The sequence below is a fragment of the Lynx rufus genome, unplaced genomic scaffold (genome assembly GCF_022079265.1).
Source record: "Lynx rufus isolate CCGP_SWC_20201006 ecotype Redwood Valley unplaced genomic scaffold, mLynRuf1.p SCAF_16, whole genome shotgun sequence".
NCBI lineage: Eukaryota > Metazoa > Chordata > Mammalia > Carnivora > Felidae > Lynx > Lynx rufus.
The window spans coordinates 57915147-57938364 of record NW_025814830.1 but is presented as its reverse complement, the minus strand read 5'-3'; the positions used below and the strand labels follow the sequence as shown (position 1 = coordinate 57938364).

The 23218-nt window shown below is 48.1% G+C and overlaps 1 protein-coding gene across 1 annotated transcript in view; it reads left to right on the top strand.

Annotated features, from left to right (window-relative positions):
• The first annotated feature begins 12286 nt into the window (after positions 1 to 12286).
• Positions 12287 to 23218, top strand: part of PRDM7 (PR/SET domain 7) — a 34571-nt gene continuing 23639 nt past the window's right edge. The window contains exon 1 of the mRNA XM_047077431.1: positions 12287 to 12454. Coding sequence (XP_046933387.1) covers positions 12287 to 12454 — 168 coding nt within the window. The remainder of the gene's footprint in view (positions 12455 to 23218) is intronic.

Here is a 23218-nt window from a genome sequence, read left to right as displayed (position 1 = left end):
AGTCAGAATAAAGAGTAATTTGTTTAAAAACGTATAGCAAACATCATTCTCAATTTTGAAGACTGTAAGGTTTCCTCTGATACCGGGAACAAGGCCAAGATGCAGGCTTTTCACCCATTCCTCAGTACTGTACTGAAAGTTCTACCCAGAGCGATGAGGAAAGAAAAAAGGCATCCACATGTGAAAGGAAAAGGTAGAACTACATCTATTCAGAAACCAGAGAGGACATCATCTTATATCAAGAACTTCCCCAAAAATCAACAAAAATTATTGGAGTTAGTCACCTAATTCAGGAAAGTCACACAGCAAAAATTTTGATGCACAAATATCTCACTTATTTGTATACACTAACAATGAACCTTATGAAGAAGAATTTAAGAAAACAATTCCATTTTGGGTAACATCAACATCAATAAAATACTTGGGAATAGATGTAAAAAACATTACTGAAAGAAATTAAAGACAATCTGAAATGTACTATTGCTAAATGGCGATAGTACACAATGCAACGTGTAGATTCAATGTGATTCCGAGGAAAATTTACAAAGGCCTCTGGGAAGAAATGCACAAGCTAATCCTGACAGTCATATGGAAAATCAAGGGACTACAAAATAAACAAAACAATCGAGAAAATCAAAGGTAGAAGCTCATACTTGCCAATTTCAAATCTTCAAACAAAGCAACAGTAAATAAACATTGTGATACTCTCATAAAGATATACATACAGATCAGTGGGATTTAATTGAAAACCCAGAAATACACCCTTTCATCTATGGCCAACTGAATTTTGACAAGGGTGGACAACATACGATTGTGGAAACAATGGTCTTTTCAACAAATGGTGCTTGACCACTGACTATCACACACACAGAGGAACGAAACTGGACCCTTACCCTCACACCACATACAAACATTAACTCAAAGTAGATCAAAAGTTTGAATGTAAGAGGCAAACTTATAAACTCTAGAAGAAATAAATGGAGATAAATCGTCATGAGCATTGAGTTTAACAATGCTCTTAGAGCTGATACCAAAGTGCAAGCAAGGGGAAAAAATAGATAAATTTCGTTTCCTCAACATTAAAAACCTTTGTAGATCAAATGGTGGTATCCCAAAAGAGAAAAGGCAATGCCTAGAATGGAAGAAAGTATCTGCACATTATTTGTCTTGTTATACATTATTCTGTTATACAGAATATATAAAGAGCTTGTACAACTCATCATCATCAACAACAACAAACACGTTTTAAAATGGAGGACTCAGATACACCTTTCCCCGGGGAGATCATACCAATGGTGAATAGACGTGTAAAAATGTTAAACGTCATTAGTCCTTATGGAAATGAAGATGTAAACCACAGTTAGATACCCTTTTACACACACTAAAATTGCCGTCATCAAGAAAACTACAAAATAACAAATGTTGGCAAAGATGTTGACAAATTGGAACCCTTAAACGTGCTTGTGGAAATGTAAAGTGGTGCAGCCTGTGTGTAAAACAGTTTGGCATTTCCTCAAAAAGATAAAAACACAGAATTACCATATGGCTCAGCAACTCTACTCCGAGATGGGTATCCGGATGAATTGAAAACAGTAGTTGAAAAAAAGAGCACGTGCACAAACATACACAGCAGCCCTGCTCACAATAGTCAAATGGTAGAAACTATGCAAATGGCCCGCGGTGGGTGAACGGATGAACAAACTGGGGCAGACCCGTGAAAGGCAATAGTATTCCGTCCCCTAAAGGAATGAAGTAACACGGCGCGGCCGCAGGGAACAGTACGTGGCTCCTCAGGAAGCTGACACAGACGCCACCTCTGCACACACGCCCGGAAATTGAAAGCGAAGCCTTGAGCCCACATTTCCTGTTCCCGGGTTCAGAGCAGCCTCTTCCCAGGAGCCCAAACGTGGAAGCAACCCGAGCGACCGCGGCCAGACGAATAAATAAACAGGGTGCGCTCTCTGCGCGACGGAATGGGCTCGGCCTCACCAAGGGCGGGACTTCTGACACCTGCCGCGACACGGGCTGAGGCTTGCAGTCGTCGTGCGGAGGGAAATACGCCAGTCACAGGAGGACGAATACTCTCTTCCTGCCAAACACACCCGTTTTGCTGCTGAGAACCGGCGGCGCTCTATTTAAGGTAAACAGAACTAATAAGTAAGCGCACCCGCAGGCTACGAGATCAACACACAAACACCACGTGCACGTCTACACACTCCCGACCACCCGCCGGAAAGAGACGGTCCCACGTACAACCGCAACGACGTGCCCGGGAGGAAATCTAAGCCAGGAGGCGACAGGCCTGCTCTCTGAGGACAGGACACTGGGGACAGAAACGGAGGAAGTCGCTCAGGGATGCAAAGCCACCACTCTGTGCCCCTGGACGCGGAGGAACCGACCCCAGTGACCACGTCCGTCCTGCCCGGGGCGACCTGCAGATGCGGGGCCGTCGCACCGAATTCCCCACGACGCCGTCGCGGACACGGGACGGACACCCCGACCCGCGCGCGGAGGCGGGAGGGACCCCGTGGGACCAGAGCGGCGGGAGCGCGAGCACCGCCCGGGCACCTGCTCCCGGACCGCGAACCGCGCGAGGACGCTGCGGGAACCGAGTCGGCGCGGAGCAGGAACACGGACGCGCGGCCCCGCGGCCCCGGAGCCCGAAGCGGGAAGACCCGACGGCCGCGCGCACAGCCCCCTCGGGGACACAGTGTCACCGCGCACGATGCCGCGCCGGGCCCCTCCCCCTCCGGGTCCCCTGAACACCAACCCCCCTCAGCGTCCCCGCTCCGGAAGCTCCTCCTCCCCCGGCCTCGCTTTCTCCTCCTGCTCCTCCTGCAGCGGATCCTGAGGAGACGGGTTCTTGTCGGAGTGGACGCCGCCCCACGTCCTCCTCAATCCCCCCACATCGGGTCCTGAGGAGACCGTGTTCTTGGACGCGGCCCCACCTCCTTTGGAATCCCCCACAGCGGGTCCTGAGGAGGCGGGGCTTCTGACAGTGTAGACGCGGCCCACATCTTCCGAAGCCCCCACGGCGGGTCCTCAGGAGACCCGGTTCCTGTCCCTGCAGCGGCGGCCCCACATCCCCCCGAATACCCCCCCAGCGCGGGTCCTGAGGAAGTCAGGAGGCGGGCTGAATGCGCGTGCGGGCGCCGGCGTCGGGGAGCGGGGCTCAGGCGCCCCCTGCAGGCGGTGGCGGTAGTGCAGGACACGCTGGGCTCGCAGGTCCGTGAAGGCAGCGCCCCCTCCTGGCCGCCCGCTGAATCCATGACATCTTGGAAATTGAAAATTAAGTGGAGCCCACTATCCCCCGACTCCGCCAAAAATAGTTAAGGAAGAATTAATTGGAAACCATATGAAGTGAAATGTACACACAAACTTTACAACCTACACCAAAATCCACTGGAAACTGTAGATAAATTTAAAATGCAAACACAAGGGGCAGCCCTTCCTGCCCACGGATCCTGTCCCTGTGCTTTTTTTTTTTTTTTTCAACGTTTATTTATTTTTTTTGGGACAGAAAGAGACAGAGCATGAACGGGGGAGGGGCAGAGAGAGAGAGAGACACAGACTCGGAAACAGGCTCCAGGCTCCGAGCCATCAGCCCAGAGCCCGACGCGGGGCTCGAACTCCCGGACCGCGAGATCGTGACCTGGCTGAAGTCGGACGCTTAACCGACTGCGCCACCCAGGCGCCCCCCTGTCCCTGTGATTTAATAAAATCACCTTTTTGCACCAAAGACGTCTTCAAGAATTCTTTCTTGGCATGGGTTCCAGACCCTGCGAACCCCACTATCACCCCAAAAACTTCATCATTTATGTGGCACCCATGATGTGGGGCAATGAGTCTTTTCATCTGGATTCTGGGCTGGTGCAAACTTGATGCATACTCTTTCCTTCCTTTACCCTCATTTCAGGGCCTTTTGAGAAGTATGGTGTTATTGCAACACTTTCATGTTGATCACTCAGGCTGCTATCCCCTCAACCGTGGCTACTCTACGGGGAGGAGAAAGCCTGCCCTACGGCTGGAAGTTAGTACCCTGGCCAGAATGGTAACATCGTTAAGAAACTAAGATTGACTATGAAGCATGATGCCGATAAGGCCCCTTGGAAATGTTGGCCTGATACCTTGCTTACAGAGTTCCCAGCAGCCTTATCAGGTGAGTAAAGAAGTCACTTCCTGGCAGGTGCAGGAATCTCAGGATACTGTGGGGACCTCATGAAGAGGAATCTACCCAAAGCTGAGGTTTTGCAGGCAGGTCTGACGGCAAGTACTTGACTTGGCTTCTGGCCTAGAGAGGCTACTAGAATTTCAATCTAAAGGTTCCTTCTGAAAGAGGTTCCAGCAAAGCAAATTTTCAAAGATCTATATGATCAATCACTAGTCTTGCTGAGCTTATGTAAATAATGAGGCCAAGTTTGTGAAAACTGGACTTGTTTTACAAATGAATTAGTCTTGATTTGGCTTCTTCTGGAAATGAGGGTTTTGAAAGAGAAAAACTATGTTTCAATAATGCACCTTCGTGGATGTAAAATTCTAGTTCTGATAGTCTACAAATACTGTTTGCCTAAGCTGGACAACTTGAGATAAACTCGAAAAAAAAATTGTCACAATAGCACAGGTATGGACAGTCTTCTTGCTTGTTATTCTGTGCAGATAGTAACAGGACCTCATGGGCATATGATTGCTTAAACAACTAAAAATGGGATGGACTCCTCCAATAGTTGCATATGGAAAGTCTTTTCTCACTGTAGACCTATAAATAGTCTACACTATAAATATAAATACAAACTATAAATATAGTGCTTTATTTAATTATTCACTTGAGGCCAGGTTAACTGATACATATCTAAATGAATATGCAAGTCATAGCCTTCCTGATCCTGATCTGACAGTTACCAGAAACCCACCCCATATAAACGCAGGAGACATGATATATTTAAAGGATTGGAAGTCCAATACAGCAGGGGTTTTAACTCCAAAACGGAAGGTGCCCTTACTGGGTTATATTATGTACTTCCACTATAGTAAAATTAGAAGGCCATTCTTCATGGACTCACATATCGAGAATTAAACCTGGACCTTCCTCACAGGAATCTAGTATGCATGCTGACACGCATTCTAATTCCTGTGAACCAGTGGAAGACCTCAAATCTCTCTTCAAATGACAGTAATGGACTGAAGGAAAATTACCGAAGTTTTTTGTTTTTGTTTTTGTTTTATGTTTAGCTTCTCTTTCCTATAACATGAACCTTATTTTGTTGTCTTTTCCTGTGTCTTCCTGGCTGGTGCTGTTACAGAACCAGGCTGGAACGCTGGCAGAAAAACCAAGCGGCACTAGGAGATCTTGGTGGGTTGGAGATTTATTTAACACTGGCAGGCTCAGAGGAGACCGTTTCTCCAGAGATCTGAGCCCTGAATGAAGGGGGGAAGGGGAATTTATAGTTGTCAGCTTCCATATCTGTGACGGGTTTTTGCGCCCCCAGCAAACAGGGCAAGAAGAACCCGGAAGAGGGGTCTCCGAGCTAGAGACCAGAGCTTGTTTTAGTCCCATTGGCCATCTTATGGTGTAAAACTTTATTCATTTTCCCAACATTCTGCCCTTTAACGCCTTCTTAAAAATCTTTTATTAGGCATCACTTTTTGCTCTAGGGGTTGGTACCCTCTGAAGGCTAAGATACGTGCTACAGTTTGGCGAGAAACAGTGTTTTCAATAAAACGTACCAGGGTATTTAGTTTACAGGGGCCAATGGTCACAAGATTGATTCCTCAAGCTTCTGCCGTGTGCAGGCCAGCCAGCTTCTGGGGTGTGGCTGGAGCAGGGCTGGAGATGTCAGGGGCCAGTGTCTTTTTGAGGGTCAGTTTAAGCGGGTTGACTGGATCTGGATCACTTCACCAGGTTGAGGGTTCCTCTGAGTTGGCCTTCTTAGCTCTGGAGTGATGGACCCATGGGTTGATACCTGAAACTGAATCCTCTATTTGGTTGTATGTCTGTAAACCTCCAAGTCTTCAAAAGGGGCGGGTTTCTGGGAACTGTCAGATCAGGTTTAGGGAAGATATGGTTTGCATATTTAGAGATCCATCCTGTTTTCCAGTTGTTTAAATAATCATATGCCCATGGGGTCTTATTATTATCCCCACAGAATAACAAGCACAGAAGATTGTCTATATGTGAAATACTGTGACAATTTTTCTGAAGTTTACCTCAAGTTGTCTCGTTTAGGCAAACAACAAACATTTAAAGGCAAACAGAACTAGAATTTAACATCCATAACTGTGCGTTGTTGAAACATAGTTTTCCCTCTAAACGCCCCCCCCCCTTCCAAAGATAGCCAAATTGAGACCAATGCATTTGTAGAACAAGTCCAGTCTTAACAAATCTGGCCTAATTGTTTACATAAGCTCAGCAGGAATAGCGACTGATCATGAGGATCTTTTAAAGTTTGCTTTGTTGGAACCTTTTATAAGGAATCTCCGGGTTGAACTTTTAGTAGCCTCTCCAGGCCAGAAGCCAAGCCAAATACTTGCTATCAGACAGGCCTGCAATACCTGTAGAATTGAGCGAATTCCTCTTCATGAGGTCCCCAAGATATCCTGAGGTTCCTGCCCCTGCCAGGAAGTGACCTTCTTTACTCACCTGGTGAGCCTGCTGGGAACTCTGTAAGCAAAGTATCAGGCCAACATTTCCAAGGGGCTTTATGGCTCCATGTTTCACAAAGCCAACCTGGAGCCTGCTTCAGATTCTGTCTCTCTCTCTCTGCCCTTCCACTGCTCATTCTCTCTCTCTCTCTCTCTCTCTCTCTCAAAAATAAATAAACATTTTAAAAACTTTACAAAAAATCTTCTAAATGGTTACTATTATGTTTTGTAAATTGAACCATAAAGTCATGACTGAAGTACTAAAACATATCATGACATGAAAGAAAATGGAAAACATACTAAATTACAGAAGCCACACAGAAAAGCCTGCCCAGATTGGAGCCCTCTGTGATCTTTAAATCCATCATGGTTGTGAAGTGAGTGAAAGTCTCAAGAACAGTAAAGTGGGTCACAACAGGAAGAGTCATTGTCACAGAGTTTGGGCAGGTGATGACAGTTGAAGTTGCCTCTGGATTAGATTACAATGAAGAAACCATAATGATTTCCCTGTGTGGGAGTTCTATGACAGTTCCTGGGGAAGGTGTCATGTTTTGAGTAAAAAACAAAGAAGTATGTCATAAGAAGTAGCAACTGTGTAAAAAGACAGCTGGTGAAGCCGAGTGTAGAGATAAAGAGTATTTCTACTGCTATGACAGACTTTCTATATGTTGGAAATTCATGGAAACTACACTACTTCTCAAAACAACTGGTATATTAATCTGGTATATTAGTAACATACCAGAAAAGTGTAGAACACATCAAATTTCATGATGGAGGCCAAACCCTACCTGGACACAGTTCACAAGATGCAACACATTACTAAAGGACACCGTGGTAGAATTATATTAGTGGCCACTATGCTGTGGATGTTGTGAATGACCTAGGATATGGTAGAAACATGCCATTTTGAGTTCCCATCTTCCACCACATCACTCCACCAAAAAAAAAAAAAAAAAAAAAAGTTAAAACAAATAAACAAACTCAGTGAAATTGTAGTATACAAAATCAAGATACAAAAATCATTACATTGGACAAACTCATAATGAACCATCAAAAGAAGTTAAGAAAACGGTTAGGAAAAAACTTAACCACAGACATGAAAAACGTATACCATGAAAATGGTAAGACATAGATGAAGAAATGGAAAGATATTATGTGTTCCTGGATTATAAAAATGAATATTATAGAATTGTCATTTTATCCAAAGTGATGTACAGATGCAATGTAATCCCTCCTGATCAACATTCTAGTACCATTTTGCACAGAACTAGAAAAATCCTAAAACGTGTATGAAACCACAGAGGACCATAAATAGCCAAAGTATCTGTATAAAGAAGAACCAACCGGGAGGCATCACATTCCCTGATCTGAAGCTATATTACAAAGCTACAGTAACCAACAGTATGTTATGGGCTAAGAGACAACCAATGGAACAGAATGCAGAGCCCAGAAGCAAATCCACACATATGTGGTCAATTAATTCCCCCAAAAAGAACCAACAATACACAATGGTGAAAAGACAGTCTCTTCAATGAATGGTGCTGGGAAAACTGGACAGCCCCAAGCATAACACCAGACCCCTATCTTTCACACCACACAACAACTAACTAAAAACCCACAACAGTTAAGAGGAAGGAGGAGCACCAGTACGGAGGGCAGGGCTGTCCTGAAGTCAATGAGTCCTGATGTCCTGATGGTGGTATTCATTCCAGTGAGGACATTGGCGGGACCTGCAGTGGTTCTGATTGCCTCTTGAGCTCCCCTGATTAAGTATCAGCAAAGACAACACTGGACTCAGCTGTCTCCTGGTGATGTTTCCAACTCTGAAACAATGATTTTACAAAGGAACAAGAGAATGTGCTTCAGAACTTTCCTCAATGAGGGAAGGAAGAGGGAAATTGAAAGGGATGAACCCTAAGAAGCTTTTCCTGCAAGGGCCCCTGTGGGGAGAGGCAAGGACCAGAGAGCGGGGAAGTGATGGACAACATACCAAGTGCCTCCCTCGCACGTGGGAAAGGCCCTGTTCTGAGGGCATGAGGACCAAGCACCCACTTCCGTGCCAGGGGGCTCCTCTCTCAGTCCTGCCTGAGGATGTTATCCTGGAGAGGGGTGTTCCAAGTTTGCACATGCATCTCATGGTTTAGGGACAGAATCCTGATTGGGAACCCCTTGCCAAAGTATGTGATCCAGGTGACACCTTGGTCATCAGACGTATCAGAGGTTACCTACAACGGGGCCCTCCCATGAAGGCTTCCGAGAGGTGGGTCAGAGAGGGATAAAATGGGCTGGGAGGGAAGGTGCACGCCTTACCCATGAACACCATCTCTGGGCCCCTCCAAGTATCAGAGTCTTGGGGGATTCCAGCCATTGAATCCGATCCCTTCCCCTACTCACTCTGACCCACCCCCCACCCCAACAACTGTCTCCTCACCCTTCACATTGGGATCAGACAAGTTCCTTAACACATCAGGCATTCAAGGAATTCTTGTTGACCACCAATGGGCACAGCTTCTGCCCAGGCACTGGTCCTCCAGATACATCATGCCAAGCAGGCATCAAGGGAGATACCAGAGCGGCTTGGGTAGGCGGGAGCAGCGTACTGGGCTGGACTAGTTCTAATATTCTATTTTTAACACCTCCTAAGTGCCTACCTTGGCACAGGCCCCAGCCAGTCACTGGGGTTACAGAAACAGAAAAGCCCCACTCTGTGCAGGAAGGGCATTGCAGGGGGCCCACTGAACCCAGGCCCACCACTGACCACACAGCCCTGAGCATTGCCATGACCTCTGAACACACCTACAGCCTGCCCATCCCCAGAGCACCCAGGCCCGGGGTCTTAACCATGCGGCATCTTTCCTCAAAAACACGGGCCTAAAATGCCCCCACCACCCACTACAGCCCTCAAGTTTCCGGAAAGCCCACATATTCTGTTGGATATCTGCGGGCTAGAGGGGGATAAGCCAAGAAAGTGACACCCCTGTGGAGTCAATGCTGAGGAGACTGTCTTACTCAACCCCATGAGTCCTTCCCTCTGGACCCTTGGACCCCTGGACCTCAGGGCTGGAGAGCAGGGCTGGGCTGAGAGGCTCTCTTTGCATTGTTGCCGATCTTTCCTTCCTCAGATGTGGTTTGGAACCCTGGAAATAAATGCTGAGATTGACTTTTTCAAGCGTTTTCCTGAAACAGTGGTTGAGGCCAAAGATGCCTTGATGCTGCCATGGATGGGCCCACAGTGGGGAGCAGTCAGAGCTGGGGACAACTTGCTGCCCTCCACATCCCTGAGCAGATGTCCCTCACTGACCTGGAATGGAATTTCTCAGTATCTGCTGGTGGCAGGAGGAGGTGGGATCAGGGTGTCCAGGGGTTGTTCCAAAACCATGGACATCTCTCTACACCAGCCCCGTGTAACTTGTGGCTCTGCTCTGCACCCTGGATCCCCTTAGAAATTACATCTGGGATCAGATTCTGTTAGTTCCCGGTTCCAGACTCCATGCCAGCAGTCCATCTGCTTGTGCTGAGGCCGAGTACAATGTCATGGACAGGAGGCCAGCCCTGGGGCTGATCCCCGCTTGGCAGCAGCAGGAGACCTGACACAAGCCATGGGAGGGGAGCTTATAGGAAGGGTCTCAACTACAAGACAAATCTTTGAGTTGCTGCTTCATGAATCAGGGCTCGTTTTCTGGAAAAGCCTTCTCGGTCAACTCAGATTTTCAGAAGTATCTCATTGGATTTGATGTCAACTAACGTATTATGAAAGGACCTTATTCGATCCTATTAACTTCGATGCAGCTGAATTAACAAACATGGGCCCTATTTACAAAATTCACCAGGTTGCCAATGAATAGACATCTTGAAGTCAGAAAGTACTGCATCAAGAATCCAGGTCCCCAGTGTCACTCCCTGGCAAACTGTGATGTTTGCAAACTTGTGAAGACATAGGATGTACTTAGCAAGGACCACTGATACCCTTGATCCTCTGAAGGTGAGAAGGACACAAGCTTGAGTTATGGCTGGTGAGCACACGGTAGAGATGCCTGGGCAATCCCAGGTCCCACTGGGGCTTTGGCACACATGTCTGGAAGGCCAAGCCATGGCTCATTGAACAGTAAAGCAATGAGGTTCCCCAGGAAGCAGCCCTGACACCCCCTTACCCATCTACTGGCTTTTTTATTTCTTGGATCTGCTGCTCACGGTTTCCCCATCTCTTGCTCGTGTCACTGCGGCCAGCATGCCTCTCCTCAAGAGCAACCACCTCCTACCTTCCATGGTGTAGGTTCCAGCCATCCTGCAGCTTCACTTTTTAGAACACAGCAGAGAAGAGAGCAAGCAGTCAGGAGGCGGTGCCTGAGGACTGCACCTGCCTGCAAAGTCATGCCATCACGGTGACTGTCTGGACGTCGTGTGGCTACTTAGGGCCTCAGGATGTCTGGGTTATCCACAAACATGTCACATGGTCACATGCACATATGTGACCAACTGGCTGTGCCAAACTCTTGTTACCCAAAATGCTTGATCTTACAGAGGCTACAGCCCTACACGCCAGGTGACATTTAATCTCCTGAGGTTGATGACCCTGAGGAACAGTTGTTTCTGGGCCAGCCCAGACCTTGTGTCCCGCTCACAGAAGGAGAACACAGGGTTTGTTTTCTGGGGCCAGTTGCCTCCATAATTGCACGGTCCCTCGAAGGCAGGCAGGAAGTCTCCTTCCACCTCTGGAGCACCGGGAGGAGATGCAGCTGGAGGAGGTGGTGAAGACACCGCTTTGTCTCCTCCAGGTGCATTGCCGGACAAGCTACCCCAGAGGTCATGGACCACAAAGGCTCATCGACCAAACTAGTATGCTGGAATCACAAGGCTCTTTAAGTAAATTTGAATGGCACAGTGAGAAGCAGGGGGGGATGAGACAGAGGAGCACATTACCTGAATCCAGGGGTGCAAACATTAACATGCCCAGTCTCACTCTGTCACATTAGCCTTTCCTGCTTATGGGGACCAGAGCTCAAGTCTGAGCAGAAGTCCCACAACCGGAAGGGCCCGGGGCAAATGGCACACACTGGCTCCATCACTCAGGCATGGGGACAAGGGTTCCCGGTCACAGCATACCTGCACAGCCCTGAGTGCTCAGATGAACACCTGGCCCACATTGCACCCGAAATATATGCCAATGCAGCAGCTTGACCCCCAACAGAGAGGCTACGAGGAAGGTTGCGGCTTTGAAGACATGACTGCAGGGAACAGAGGACAAGTTCATCTGGGACTTCCGAAGGCAGTGTCTGTGGAAGGTGGAGACCCCTTCATGAGACAGCTGGGAGTGAGGCTGGAGATGCCATACCTCTATGGTCTGAATGGTCATGTGCCCCCCAAGCTCGTGTTAGAATCCCAGCACCCAAGATGATGGGGTTAGGAGAGGGGCCTGTGGGAGGTGCTTAGTTGAGGAGGATGGATCCTCCATGGATGGGAGTGGGGCCCTTCCAAGAGACCCCACAAAGCTCGCTCACCTCTCCACCAAGTGAGGACACGGCAAAGAGGTGCTGTCTGGGAGCCAGGAAACATGCTCTCACAGACACCTGATCTGTGGGCATCTTGAACTTGGGCTCACTACTCACTGAGGGTAGAGGAGGTGCAGAAATAAATGCCCCCTGTCCCCATGAGGAGAAGACTGAGGGGTTCATGCAGCCCCTTGGGCAAGGCTCTGCACCGCCTGGACTCGGGGTCAGGCCCCAGCCTAAGCCAGACCCTGCTCTCTACTGTCCTGGGGTGTGTCACCCAGAGCCAGGATGCCCCCTACACCAACATCCCACAGAACATGCAGATGGTGAGGCAGGGGTTGGGGGGGGTGGTCTCCAGGGCCCAGGCCAAATGGCATGGTGGTGCGGCTCCCCTCCCCGACCCGGTCTGGGCAAAATCCTCAAACTTCCTGGATGTGGGCAGCATGCAGGGCTCAAGCATCACAGGCAGCACGGCATGCGTGGAAGGGCAGGTGCCACTGCCTGAGGACTCTGAGCTTCGCAAGGTGCTCCCACAGTGCAGTCCTGAGAGATTCTCCAGGGGCCCGGATGCCCTTGAGAAGCAGCGAAACAAGAGAGGGTGTGTGCCCTATGCAGAAGTGGAAGGGGGTCTACGTGGTGATGTTTCTTCCCAGTGGGCACAAGGCTGCGTGAATGTTCGGTCTCCCACTGTGAAGGCACAGGGAGGAGACTGAGGCTTTCAGAACTAGCTTCCTTCTCTCATGCTGCAAGCCCCCGTCCCATGCTCTGCAAGAGCACTTCCCAGCGAGCCTGTGAGCCCTGCCCCCTGCGCCACAGCAGAGGGGAGGGAGGCCTGGAGGCTGCTCTGGTCGGGGCCCCACCGGCCCCTTCTGGACACAGTGCCACACTGCCCCGCCTCTGTTCCTGTGCGTCCGCACGAGGCTCCTGGCGGCCTCCTCTGGGGGCCTCTGGCTTCACTGTGCACACGGCGTCCAGCGCAGGCACACAGCGAGGCGGGGCTCCAGAGAAACAGCACTCTGCTTCAGGGAGGACAGATAATTATCTCACGTTGGCAGAACAGTCAATTTTCTGGGTCTGAAGTTTACAGACAAAATCCCTGTCTTTGAGAAGGCGGTTTAGCAACGGAATACCTTCCACACGGCTATCTGTGTAAATGATTTGTCCTAAAATCAATCTCTCTGTGTGCCAAGCAGCATTCTAGGTGCAACTGTGAGGTGCTTCTGGGTGAGGTTCACACCTGAATCTGCCCTCCCTAGTGAGGGTGGGCCTCGTCCAGTGCACTGAGGCCTGAATACAGCAGAAAGGGGAGTAAACCCCTCTCCGCCTGGCTGCTGAGCAGGACCCGGGCTTCTCTGCCTCTGGACCAGAATGTGCACCTGCTCTGCTTGTGCTCCTGGGCTTCCTGGCTCAGGCTCTGACCCCCCCCCCCACCAGCTCCCGGGTCTGCAGCAGCTGCAGGTCAGGGGGCTCCCAGCCTCCATAAGTGTGTGAGCCAATTCCTTATAGTACACACACAGGTATACACACACAGATACACCACGCACACACACACACACATACACACACGCACACCACACACATCACCAGCTCCCGGGTCTGCAGTGGGCTGGCTGCAGGTCAGGGGGCTCCCAGCCTCCATAACTGTATGAGCCAATTCCTTTTAATAAATGTTATACGTTATGCTTCCCCGGAAAACCCACACTAAGACACTCATGTTCATTATAAAAGACAAGAACAGGGGCGCCTGGGTGGCGCAGTCGGTTAAGCGTCCGACTTCGGCCAGGTCACGATCTCGCGGTCCGTGAGTTCGAGCCCCGCGTCAGGCTCTGGGCTGATGGCTCGGAGCCTGGGGCCTGTTTCCGATTCTGTGTCTCCCTCTCTCTGCCCCTCCCCCGTTCATGCTCTGTCTCTCTCTGTCCCCAAAATAAATAAAAAACGTTGAAAAAAAATAAAATAAAAATAAAATAAAAGACAAGAACAAAATTACATTTGCATTACTTTCCCAATTATCACGATTTTATGTACATACACACACATGGCACAGTTTGGGAAGAAACACAGCAAAATAGCCTGGTGGTTACAACTGAGTAGTGGGACTCTGAAGAAATATTGCTTCTTTATCCTTTATTCAAATATCTATGTGTGGTATGAGCATAATTTACTTTCTTATAATAATAAACATCCGTTTTTTCTAAACTCATACTATCCACTGTTAAAGGCATTTATTTACAACCATCACAAACATGGAAACCACTCAGTGTCCATCCACTAGTAAATGAATAAACAAGAGGTAGGACCGTGCATACGAGAGACCACATGGACACGAGCAAATTGCTGGTGCACATCCCCCACGTCACAGTGAGGTTCAGATGTCCTGTAGAGAGAGACTGTCCTGTCTCATGACCCCAAGGTCAGAGAACAGGGAAAGCAGGTGGACAGGGAGGGAAGGCAGATGCATATTTGTCTGGCAAATGGCAGGCAGGGGGTGGGGTTTACTTTGAATGGATGTGAGGGGACTCTGGGGGTGAAGGAAATATCCTGGATCATGGAGATGGTCTCACAGGTGTGTACATTTGCCAAAACTTACACAAAAGACACAAGAACAGTAACCGTCTGCCTCATGTCAACATCAGGCAGGATTACATGTCAGCAGGGCATCTCATGCTAATGCCTATTCACTCACTGGTTTGGCAGGTTTGGGGCCTTTTCTACTAAATACCCTCATCTAATTTTATTCCTTCCAAAAATGATGGTCTGTAACATGTACCAATGTTGATGTGTTCTCAAACAACGTGAGGGTTAGGGCAACAACCCCCCATGAAGTAAAAAATCCATGAATAACTCTGACTTTCCCAAACCTAACCACTAACCACTTCTGCTGAGCAGAAGCCTTACTGATACAGTGCATTAGTACATATTGTGCATGTTGTTTGTATCATATGCTGAAATCTTACGAAAAAGTAACCCAGAGAAAAGAAAATGTCGTTGAGGAAATCACAGGAAGAGACGGTATATTTACGGGACTGTACGGTATGATTTTTCAAAAATTCACACACAGAAAACTTTTGAATCCACATATAAGTGGACCACCCATCCATTTTACCTCCAAAGTCTCTCCAGATTAAGAATTACTATTTTATGGGTGCCTGGGTGGCTCAGTTGGTTAAGCGTCTGACTCTTGATCTTGGCTCAGGTGGCGATCCCGGGGTCATGGGATTGAGCCCTGAATCGGGCTATGCACTGAGCATAGAGCATGCTTGGGATTCTTTCCCTCCCTCTGCCCCTCTCCCCTACTTACGCCCTCTCTCAAAATAAGTAAATAAACATTAACAAGAAACAATTATCATTTTAAAGGTGTCTCCAGACTTTACCACTTAACACAATACTTACATAAAATCGCTCCCAAACATGTTTATTTTATTATTAGTGAAGGAGATGGGACTTTTAGTTGCAAGTGGCAGCAGTTCAGCTCACAGTCTTGGATCACTTACATCTAAAGGTGCTGCTCATCCAGGAGCTGAGACACCATTGTTGGGCTTCCTCCTGTCCTCTATCTGATTGTCTCTGGTTCTGCTGGAGTGTTGGTTTCCCTCTCCCGCCACAATCCACAGTAATGACAAAGACTCTCTCACCATACTGAGAGTCTAATGGGAGGACTACAGTTGGGTCTCATGCCCAACCCATGAAACTATAACCCCAAACAGGATGGGGACCCATGACCAGTTAGACTGGGGCCACCTGCCTACGCCCAGGCAGGGTGGGCCCATCATCTCAGAGAACCTCGGGGCTGGGTGGGAATGGCACCCTGGCGAAAGGATGGGGCTGAACAGACAGAATCAGCACAGGTGTCGCTGTGTTAGAGCCACAGGTGAACGTGCAATCACAGTGCATCCTTTGGGCGCATGGCTTGCTGCCGTAATAAAGAGACCTGAAATGCAGTGGCTTAACGAAGGTGGACACCTATTTACTTCTAGCATAACATTGCCAGAGGTGGACAGGCCGACCCTGGGCAGCATGGCATCTGCGGGGAGGAAGGGCATGCTCACAGATTCAGTGGGACTGGAAGTGGCACGCATCAGCTCTGTCACATATCATTGACCAGAACTTAGTCACGGGGCGCTTGCAGCTGCAAGGGAAGCTGGGACATGCAGTCGCCAGCTGAGTGACCCCAGGCCCAGCTATAAGTGTACTACATTAAGGAAGGGGAAATAGATAGGAGTGCCAAGTTAGGAACTCCCCCCAACACTCTAGTGTAATTGGCGCTGTAATAAACGTACGTGGAAAACTACTCACCCGCCAGAATTCTAGAGTTGACAATACCGCGTGCTGGGGAGGATGTGGAGCAGCTGGCGGGGGCATGAAACGGTACGGCTGCTTTGGAAATCGGTTCAGCAGCACCACTCAAGGCAGACAGGCACACGCTCTCTAACCTGCCAGTCCCTCTTCTGGGTGTAGACCCCTCAAAATCAGGGCACATGTTCAACCAAAGGCATGTACAAGAATGCTCCTAGCAGCTTTATTATAACGTCAAATTAAGAACCATCCAAGTGGACAAAGGTAGAAAGGCAAAGGAATCCCGGTGCATTCGTGGTAGAACACCACTCAGCAGCAGAAAAGGAAGGGTCCACGCCAGGAAACAGATGAATCTCTGAGACAGGGTTCTGAGTGTCGGGAGTCCCACAAAAAAGCACGCAGTCTGTATGTTCTGTTTATCAAGTCTGGTTAGAGACCCTACCCTGCTTGGAGCATTCCTGGTGGGCAGAGGTGGCTGGCAGCCGGTGCTGTGCCCCTGACACCCCAGGGCTCGGGTTTCCCCACTACCAACATGCAGGCAGGGTGTCCTGGCCTCCTTGTCCAGACAGGTGATTGTCCAAACAGGGGCAGGTGAACTTTGGCAAGGGGTGGGGGACCCCTATTTTCATGTGTCCTGGCTAATAGGGCAGGTTAGCACTTCCCTCCAGGGGAAGCTGCCAGATGCTTGACGGGTAGCCCCACCACTTACACTCATATCTGCACTAGGCTTCTGCTGCTGGGTCCTGGCCAGTGTGCTGGGGCTGAAGCCCAAGGAGATGCTCCTGGCATTTCCCAAATGTATATGGTGACAGAAGATTTCACAATTCTGGTGGGAGAAACATACCAGCCTGGGAGACCCTGTTGACAGGTGCAGCTGAGTCTCAGACACATTGGCACAGTGTTCTGATCCAGATTAGCTGGAAGTCCCAAGTGCGGGCTGATCCCCATTTGGGGGAGCTCCCGGAGAAGCTGTCCTTGCAGCTGGCCCTGCCTGCATGCACCTGGCCTCATCTTATCTGCTGCAGAGGGTCTACAAGACCACTGATGCCTCAGCAGGATTTTGTTGGGTGGAGACTGGGCACGAACTCCTTGAATCGCTTTTGTTTCCAAGACAAAGTGGGGGACACATGATTCAAATAATGGACTACCGTTGGCTTTGTTGCCCACATTTTCATGTTCTTCCTCTCTAATCCAAAAAGAATCGAGATTTAACCTTATTTAGGAGCTCTGAACATAACATTCCTTGCCTGAAATAAGAAGGCATATCTGGTACCCTCCCCACCCAACTCTACACTCATGGAAGACACCGCCCTCTTCCTACTCACTGTCTCCTCACTTAGTTACCTGACAAAAGAACACAATTCTGCATTTAGGTAGCAGGCAGAGAGCCCATGAGCTCCGAGGAGAGAAGGGTCCCACAGCCCTTGGTCTAAACTACTTACAGCAATAATGACCATTTCCTATGTCATCGATTATTCAAGGGGGTTAATGGGACCCTGCAATGCAAAATATGATAATATAATAATAATAAGCTGGAGACCATATAGGCTTTTCCCCACGCCCCTTCCTTCCAGCACAGGAAGTAGGTGTCCTATCTGTATCTCCGGTGGATATTTCATAAATAGGAGGCGTCCACATGAGGTTTCAGGGTCTTCATGTTGGGAATGGGATTGGAAGGTCAGGATGTGACTGGCTAGGGAGCATCGTTTAGCTACTATCCCAGGTCCAAATACGTCTTCGGTGACACCACTAAGTGCACTTACAGTAAGAGTCCCTCTGGCATAGACTTTCTCATAAACTTTACAGGAACCCGAACCCTCAAACCTAAATATTAACCCTAACCATACATATAGCCCTAACACTAACACTAATCCTAACTTTACGGCTTTACACCTAGCCGTAACCCTAAACCTAAAAGCCTTCTGAAATCCCAAACCCTAACGTTAACCCTACTGTAACTCTATGTCTAACCCTAACACTAACCCTAACCCCGACCCCGAACCCAAACCTGACCCTGACCTGACCTTAACCCTAACCCCTAACCCTAATCCTAAACCTAACCCTAAACCTAACTAGAGATGATAAAAGGATCAGGGTTGGGTGGTTGAAGTATTTGATGATATTCGAGTGATTTTTACCTGCCAAAATGCATTTGTCAAAACCCAAACATTTTTACATCACAAAGGGTAAACCATAATCCACTAAACTTAAGTTATTTAGAATGTAGTATTGTCACAGGATGTTAGGGCCCAAGGGCAGTCTGCCCCAAATGTGCCACTTTGGCACATAGATCATTTCAATAAAAGTTACTTAAGAGATAGCCAACGTAAGAGGAACACTCAGACCCCATCTGTCCCCCTGGAAGCATGACATCACTCTCCATGTGAAGATCTCCCTGTACCAGGTGGTAAAGAGATTCCCACATCACCAGAGATGGGAAATTTAGAGCCCAGAAAGCTGTATAAACAACCCTTGTTACTTTTTACTAAGTTACTACCACAGCCCAATTTCTGTTTAGAGTTCCTTACTCTCTCTCAAGGTTAAGTTTTCTTTGTCCTGTGAATTCATCACAGGTTTACTTTCTCTTTGTCCACAAAGTATAAAAACTGCCTGCCTTTGTTATTTCTTTGGGTCTAAATTTCATTATGGGACCCCCATGTGCACCTTGATTTTTTTCCCCTTTCCATCTGTCTCATGTCAATATAATTCTTAGTCCAGCTGGAAGAATCTTGCAGGAGGAAAATTTCTTCCTCCCCTTCAATGGAGTACAGAATGTGACAATTAATCTAACTGTATTAGGAACGTATAAAAAAAAAACTGTAGTTTTGCTCATGGTTACGTAGCAAAACGTGCTGACCTAAGTAACTTTGGAAGTGAATGGAATCTGTGAACAAAAGGAAAAATGTACTGTACATAAGCAGTGGACTCTATTTCATAAAGTTCTTTCCCTCGGGGTGGCAGCTAACAGTTCTGAAAACACCACATCTGCGATCTGGAATGGAGCGATGAATTACATAAATGGCAGATGATGGGAGCCAGGTTTCTCACTACTGGAGTGGGAAGTTACAGACCAGCAAAGGGAGAAGATCACAATGTGCATGTGATGAGATATGGTTAGAGACATCACCAGACATCACCAGGTTAGAGACATCAGTGAAAACTGATCTTTAGCTTAATATAGATACAGACAGTTCCACATAGAAACGTTTATAATTAGGTATATACACATAGGTTGGAATATATGCATATATTTCCTTGCATTGTCCACTGAGCACATTTAGATCCCATATTTAAGTTTTTTAATACATTCTCTAATGAAAGGAACCAGGGCTCCTTGAAGAAACTGCTGACACCAGGACTAAGACATTAAATATAGGAGCCAGTATCAGAAGGTAAGAAAGTACCAAGAAAAACCCCACATGAAATATGTCAAAGGAAAACAGAAGCCAATGGAAAGTACTCTCAAAGGCCAAGGAGAAATGAACCAGCCACCAAACACTGTAGTGCTAGAGTATAACCAACAGCCTAAAATGACTACCCAGCTGTCCTCACTGTAAAAAATAAATAGATGATATATAGACAGATAGATAGATAGTTAAAAATGAAACTGCGGTCCCAAAAGTGGAGTCACTTATGTTCAGAGACCCAGCAAAGCAAGACTTACTACCTAACCTAACTGCAGTTTCACACACACACACGCCCCAGATAACCTTTAACCAGTCAACCTGGAAAATGTACTGAATGGCCCCTTCTGGTCCCCTTGGAAGAGTGACCTTGCCTAAAACAATGCATCTTCTGCTAGTAATTTCCTTTTTTTCAATTCCCTCTCTGCCTTTAAAAACCTTTCCTTCCTTACAGCTCAAAGAGCTCCTTTCTGTTTACTAGACGGGACGCTGCCTGCTTCATTAATTGTTCCAGTGGGATCTTTTAAATTACTTGGTTACATTTTTAACAGATTACATAGTTTTTTTTAAAAAAATGGGTTGAATAAGAGACTCTTAAAAACTGAGAATAAACTGAGGGTTGATGGCGGGGTGGGAGGGAGGGAGGGTGGGTGATGGGTATTGAGGAGGGCACCTGTTGGGATGAACAGTGGGTGTTGTATAGAAACCAATTTGACAATACATTTCATTTTTTTAAAAAATGGGTTGAATAGACCTCTCCTATCAAATTCCACATAATAGATGTAGACACTCAGCCATCCATCAAGGAGGTGGAGCTAACTCCCCTCTCCTACACTGTGGGCTCCGCATAGTGTATTCCTGCTCAAGAAGACACATCATACGCACATGGGAAAGAGTAATTCACAGTGGGGAAGCATGACAAGCACTGCCTCAGCCAGGCGACCAAAGTGAACACAGAAAGTGATAAGCAGCCTCCAGAGCATGTTCCTTTAATATGCAGTGATGACAGAGCACTTTACCTCTGTGATCTGCTTCCTCAAAACCCATAACCCCAATCTAATCATGAGGCAAACACCCAGTAAATCCCACTGAGGATTACCTGACCAGTCCTCCTCGACACTGCCAAGGTCATTGAAGCAAGACAAGTCTGAGGGACTGTCGCAGCCATGTGAGCCATGAAGAGCCTCAAGGGATGTGGGGGATACATGTCATGTGGTGCCCAGCAGGCAACACTGGAGCAGGAAAAAGTAGAACAGAGGGAACCTGAATAAAGTATGAGTTTTAGTAAATAACAACCTATCAAAGCACCTGGGTGGCTCAGTTGGTTAAGCATCTGACTCTTGGTCATGATCTCATGGTTAGTGGGTTTGAGCCCCGTTGTCGGGCTATGCACTGGCAGCTGAGAGCCTCCTTGGGACTCTCTCTCTCCCTCTCCCCTCCCCCATGATCTCTCTGTCTCTTTCTCTCAAAAATAAACCTTATAACATATTAATATTTGTTCATTAATTGTGACAATTCTGTAGAAAAATAGAAAAAGTCAAAACTAAAGATCAAATAAGAGAAACCTACTGCATCAGACTGGAAAGCTAGAGATGAGTGTCTTCCTAGTAAAAACACACATCAACAAAATGTACCCTAAAATAAGGAAAATAAAAACAGACCGATTGCTCATCCAGAGCCTCCTCCCCCTGATGGTTCTCCTCTCATTGTTCTGGGGGTTCTCCTTTCCCAGGACAGAGAACGAACAGGGATAAAGAGCTGTTCTGGAGCTCCCCTGAGACCTGACCCCACCCACTGTCTTTGTCTCCCCCAACCATGGCCCGCCCAGTGAGGATACCATGCACAGGGAGTCTCCGGAATTATTGGTTCTGATGAGTCAGCCAGCACTTTTTAGATGGCAAGGGACTGGACACACTTACTAAAGTAAAACAAGTTAATATTTTCCAATGGTAGAAATAAATGAATACTTGCAAGAAGCAAGTTAAGAGTGGGTTTGAACCTGACTGGTCCAGGGGCTCGTACTCTCCCAGTGTGACCTGGACCCTCTCCAATACTCCATCCTGCTAAGTGCCTTTGGGGCAGCCCCACTCACAGGCACAGTCTCTCTCACTGTATCTGGGGCCTCCAGCAACTCCAGGCTGACACCCACTCACTGTCCATTCTCCTGGGAAAAGTTTCTCTTTCTCTTGGGTTCCATGAAAAGTCATGGCTTTAAGTGCCTTTGGCCTGGCTTGGGTCACATTCTCATCCTTGGAGCCATCAGAGGGTAGAGCACGGGGTTGGCTGGATTGGTTGTATGCCCGTCTTTGAGGTACGCGGGGTGTGGGATCTGCCCTCTGGAGCGGTTTGGATGGGAAGTGAGTGAAATGCAGTTCCCAAAGGAAAGCTGAGGTGCTGAACCTGGGCATGAGAACAGATGAAGGGTTCAGAAAGCAGCAGATTCCGCATCACTGATGGCCGAATGCGCAGCGGTGGAACCCGCCGTGCCCAGGGAAGGAAGGGGTTCACTCAGGGCTGGGGCTGCAGCTGCCCGTCCAGTGCTCTTGCTGTCCCCTTTCACCTGCTGAAAAAGCAACCTTGCTGTTGGTGGGAAACCCAAGGCTCCTGTATTGGGCATTGGATCCTTGTGCTCAGAGACCGGAGGGCACACAGACCTCACTCGTGTCCCTGGGAGGAGGGAGACCAGGAGTCACACCTGCCTCCCGGCCACATTAATTACCCAACCCCAAAGAACAAACTAGCTCCTTTTCCAGTCTCTTCTCTCTCCTTTACAAAGAGCAGAGACCAAATGTGAAGATGGTAAGGAAATTATTGCTCAGGGAAACAATGAGAGGCTCAAGAATTATTCCACAACATGGAATCCACCCTTTGCAGGCTTTCTGGAGGCCACAGTCCCTGGGTCGTGCATGTGGCTCTCTGAGACCATGCAGCTTCAGTGAGAGACACAGTTGGTCCTATATCCTTGACTCCTAATGAGTATGCATGTCAAAGGTTTACATTACAACTGGGAGGCCAAAGGACCGCAGGGCCAGTCTGCTGTGTGGCTGTAGTGGCCAAGCCACATTCACATTTGGAGGGTTATTATCTTTCTTGGGAGACTAGAAGTGAGGGAGGAGGCACTTGTTTCAACCACACAAATGCTGGAAATGAAAACATCTAGTGGGACTGTCTACACTGCCCGTGGACTGTTCAATTGCCAGGAACACAGTCCGGGGTTGTCAACACCCAGGCTGGTCTGAGCTTGAAGACTACAGATGCCTGCCTGGGTGGTCAGAGGCCAAGGGTTGCTCTGTCTGAGACCTGACAGTCTACTGCTGATCGCTTGGATAGGACAAAGGACCCAGCCAGTGCTAGGAGGGCCCCACCAGCCTGAAAGAAGGCTGCACATAGGGG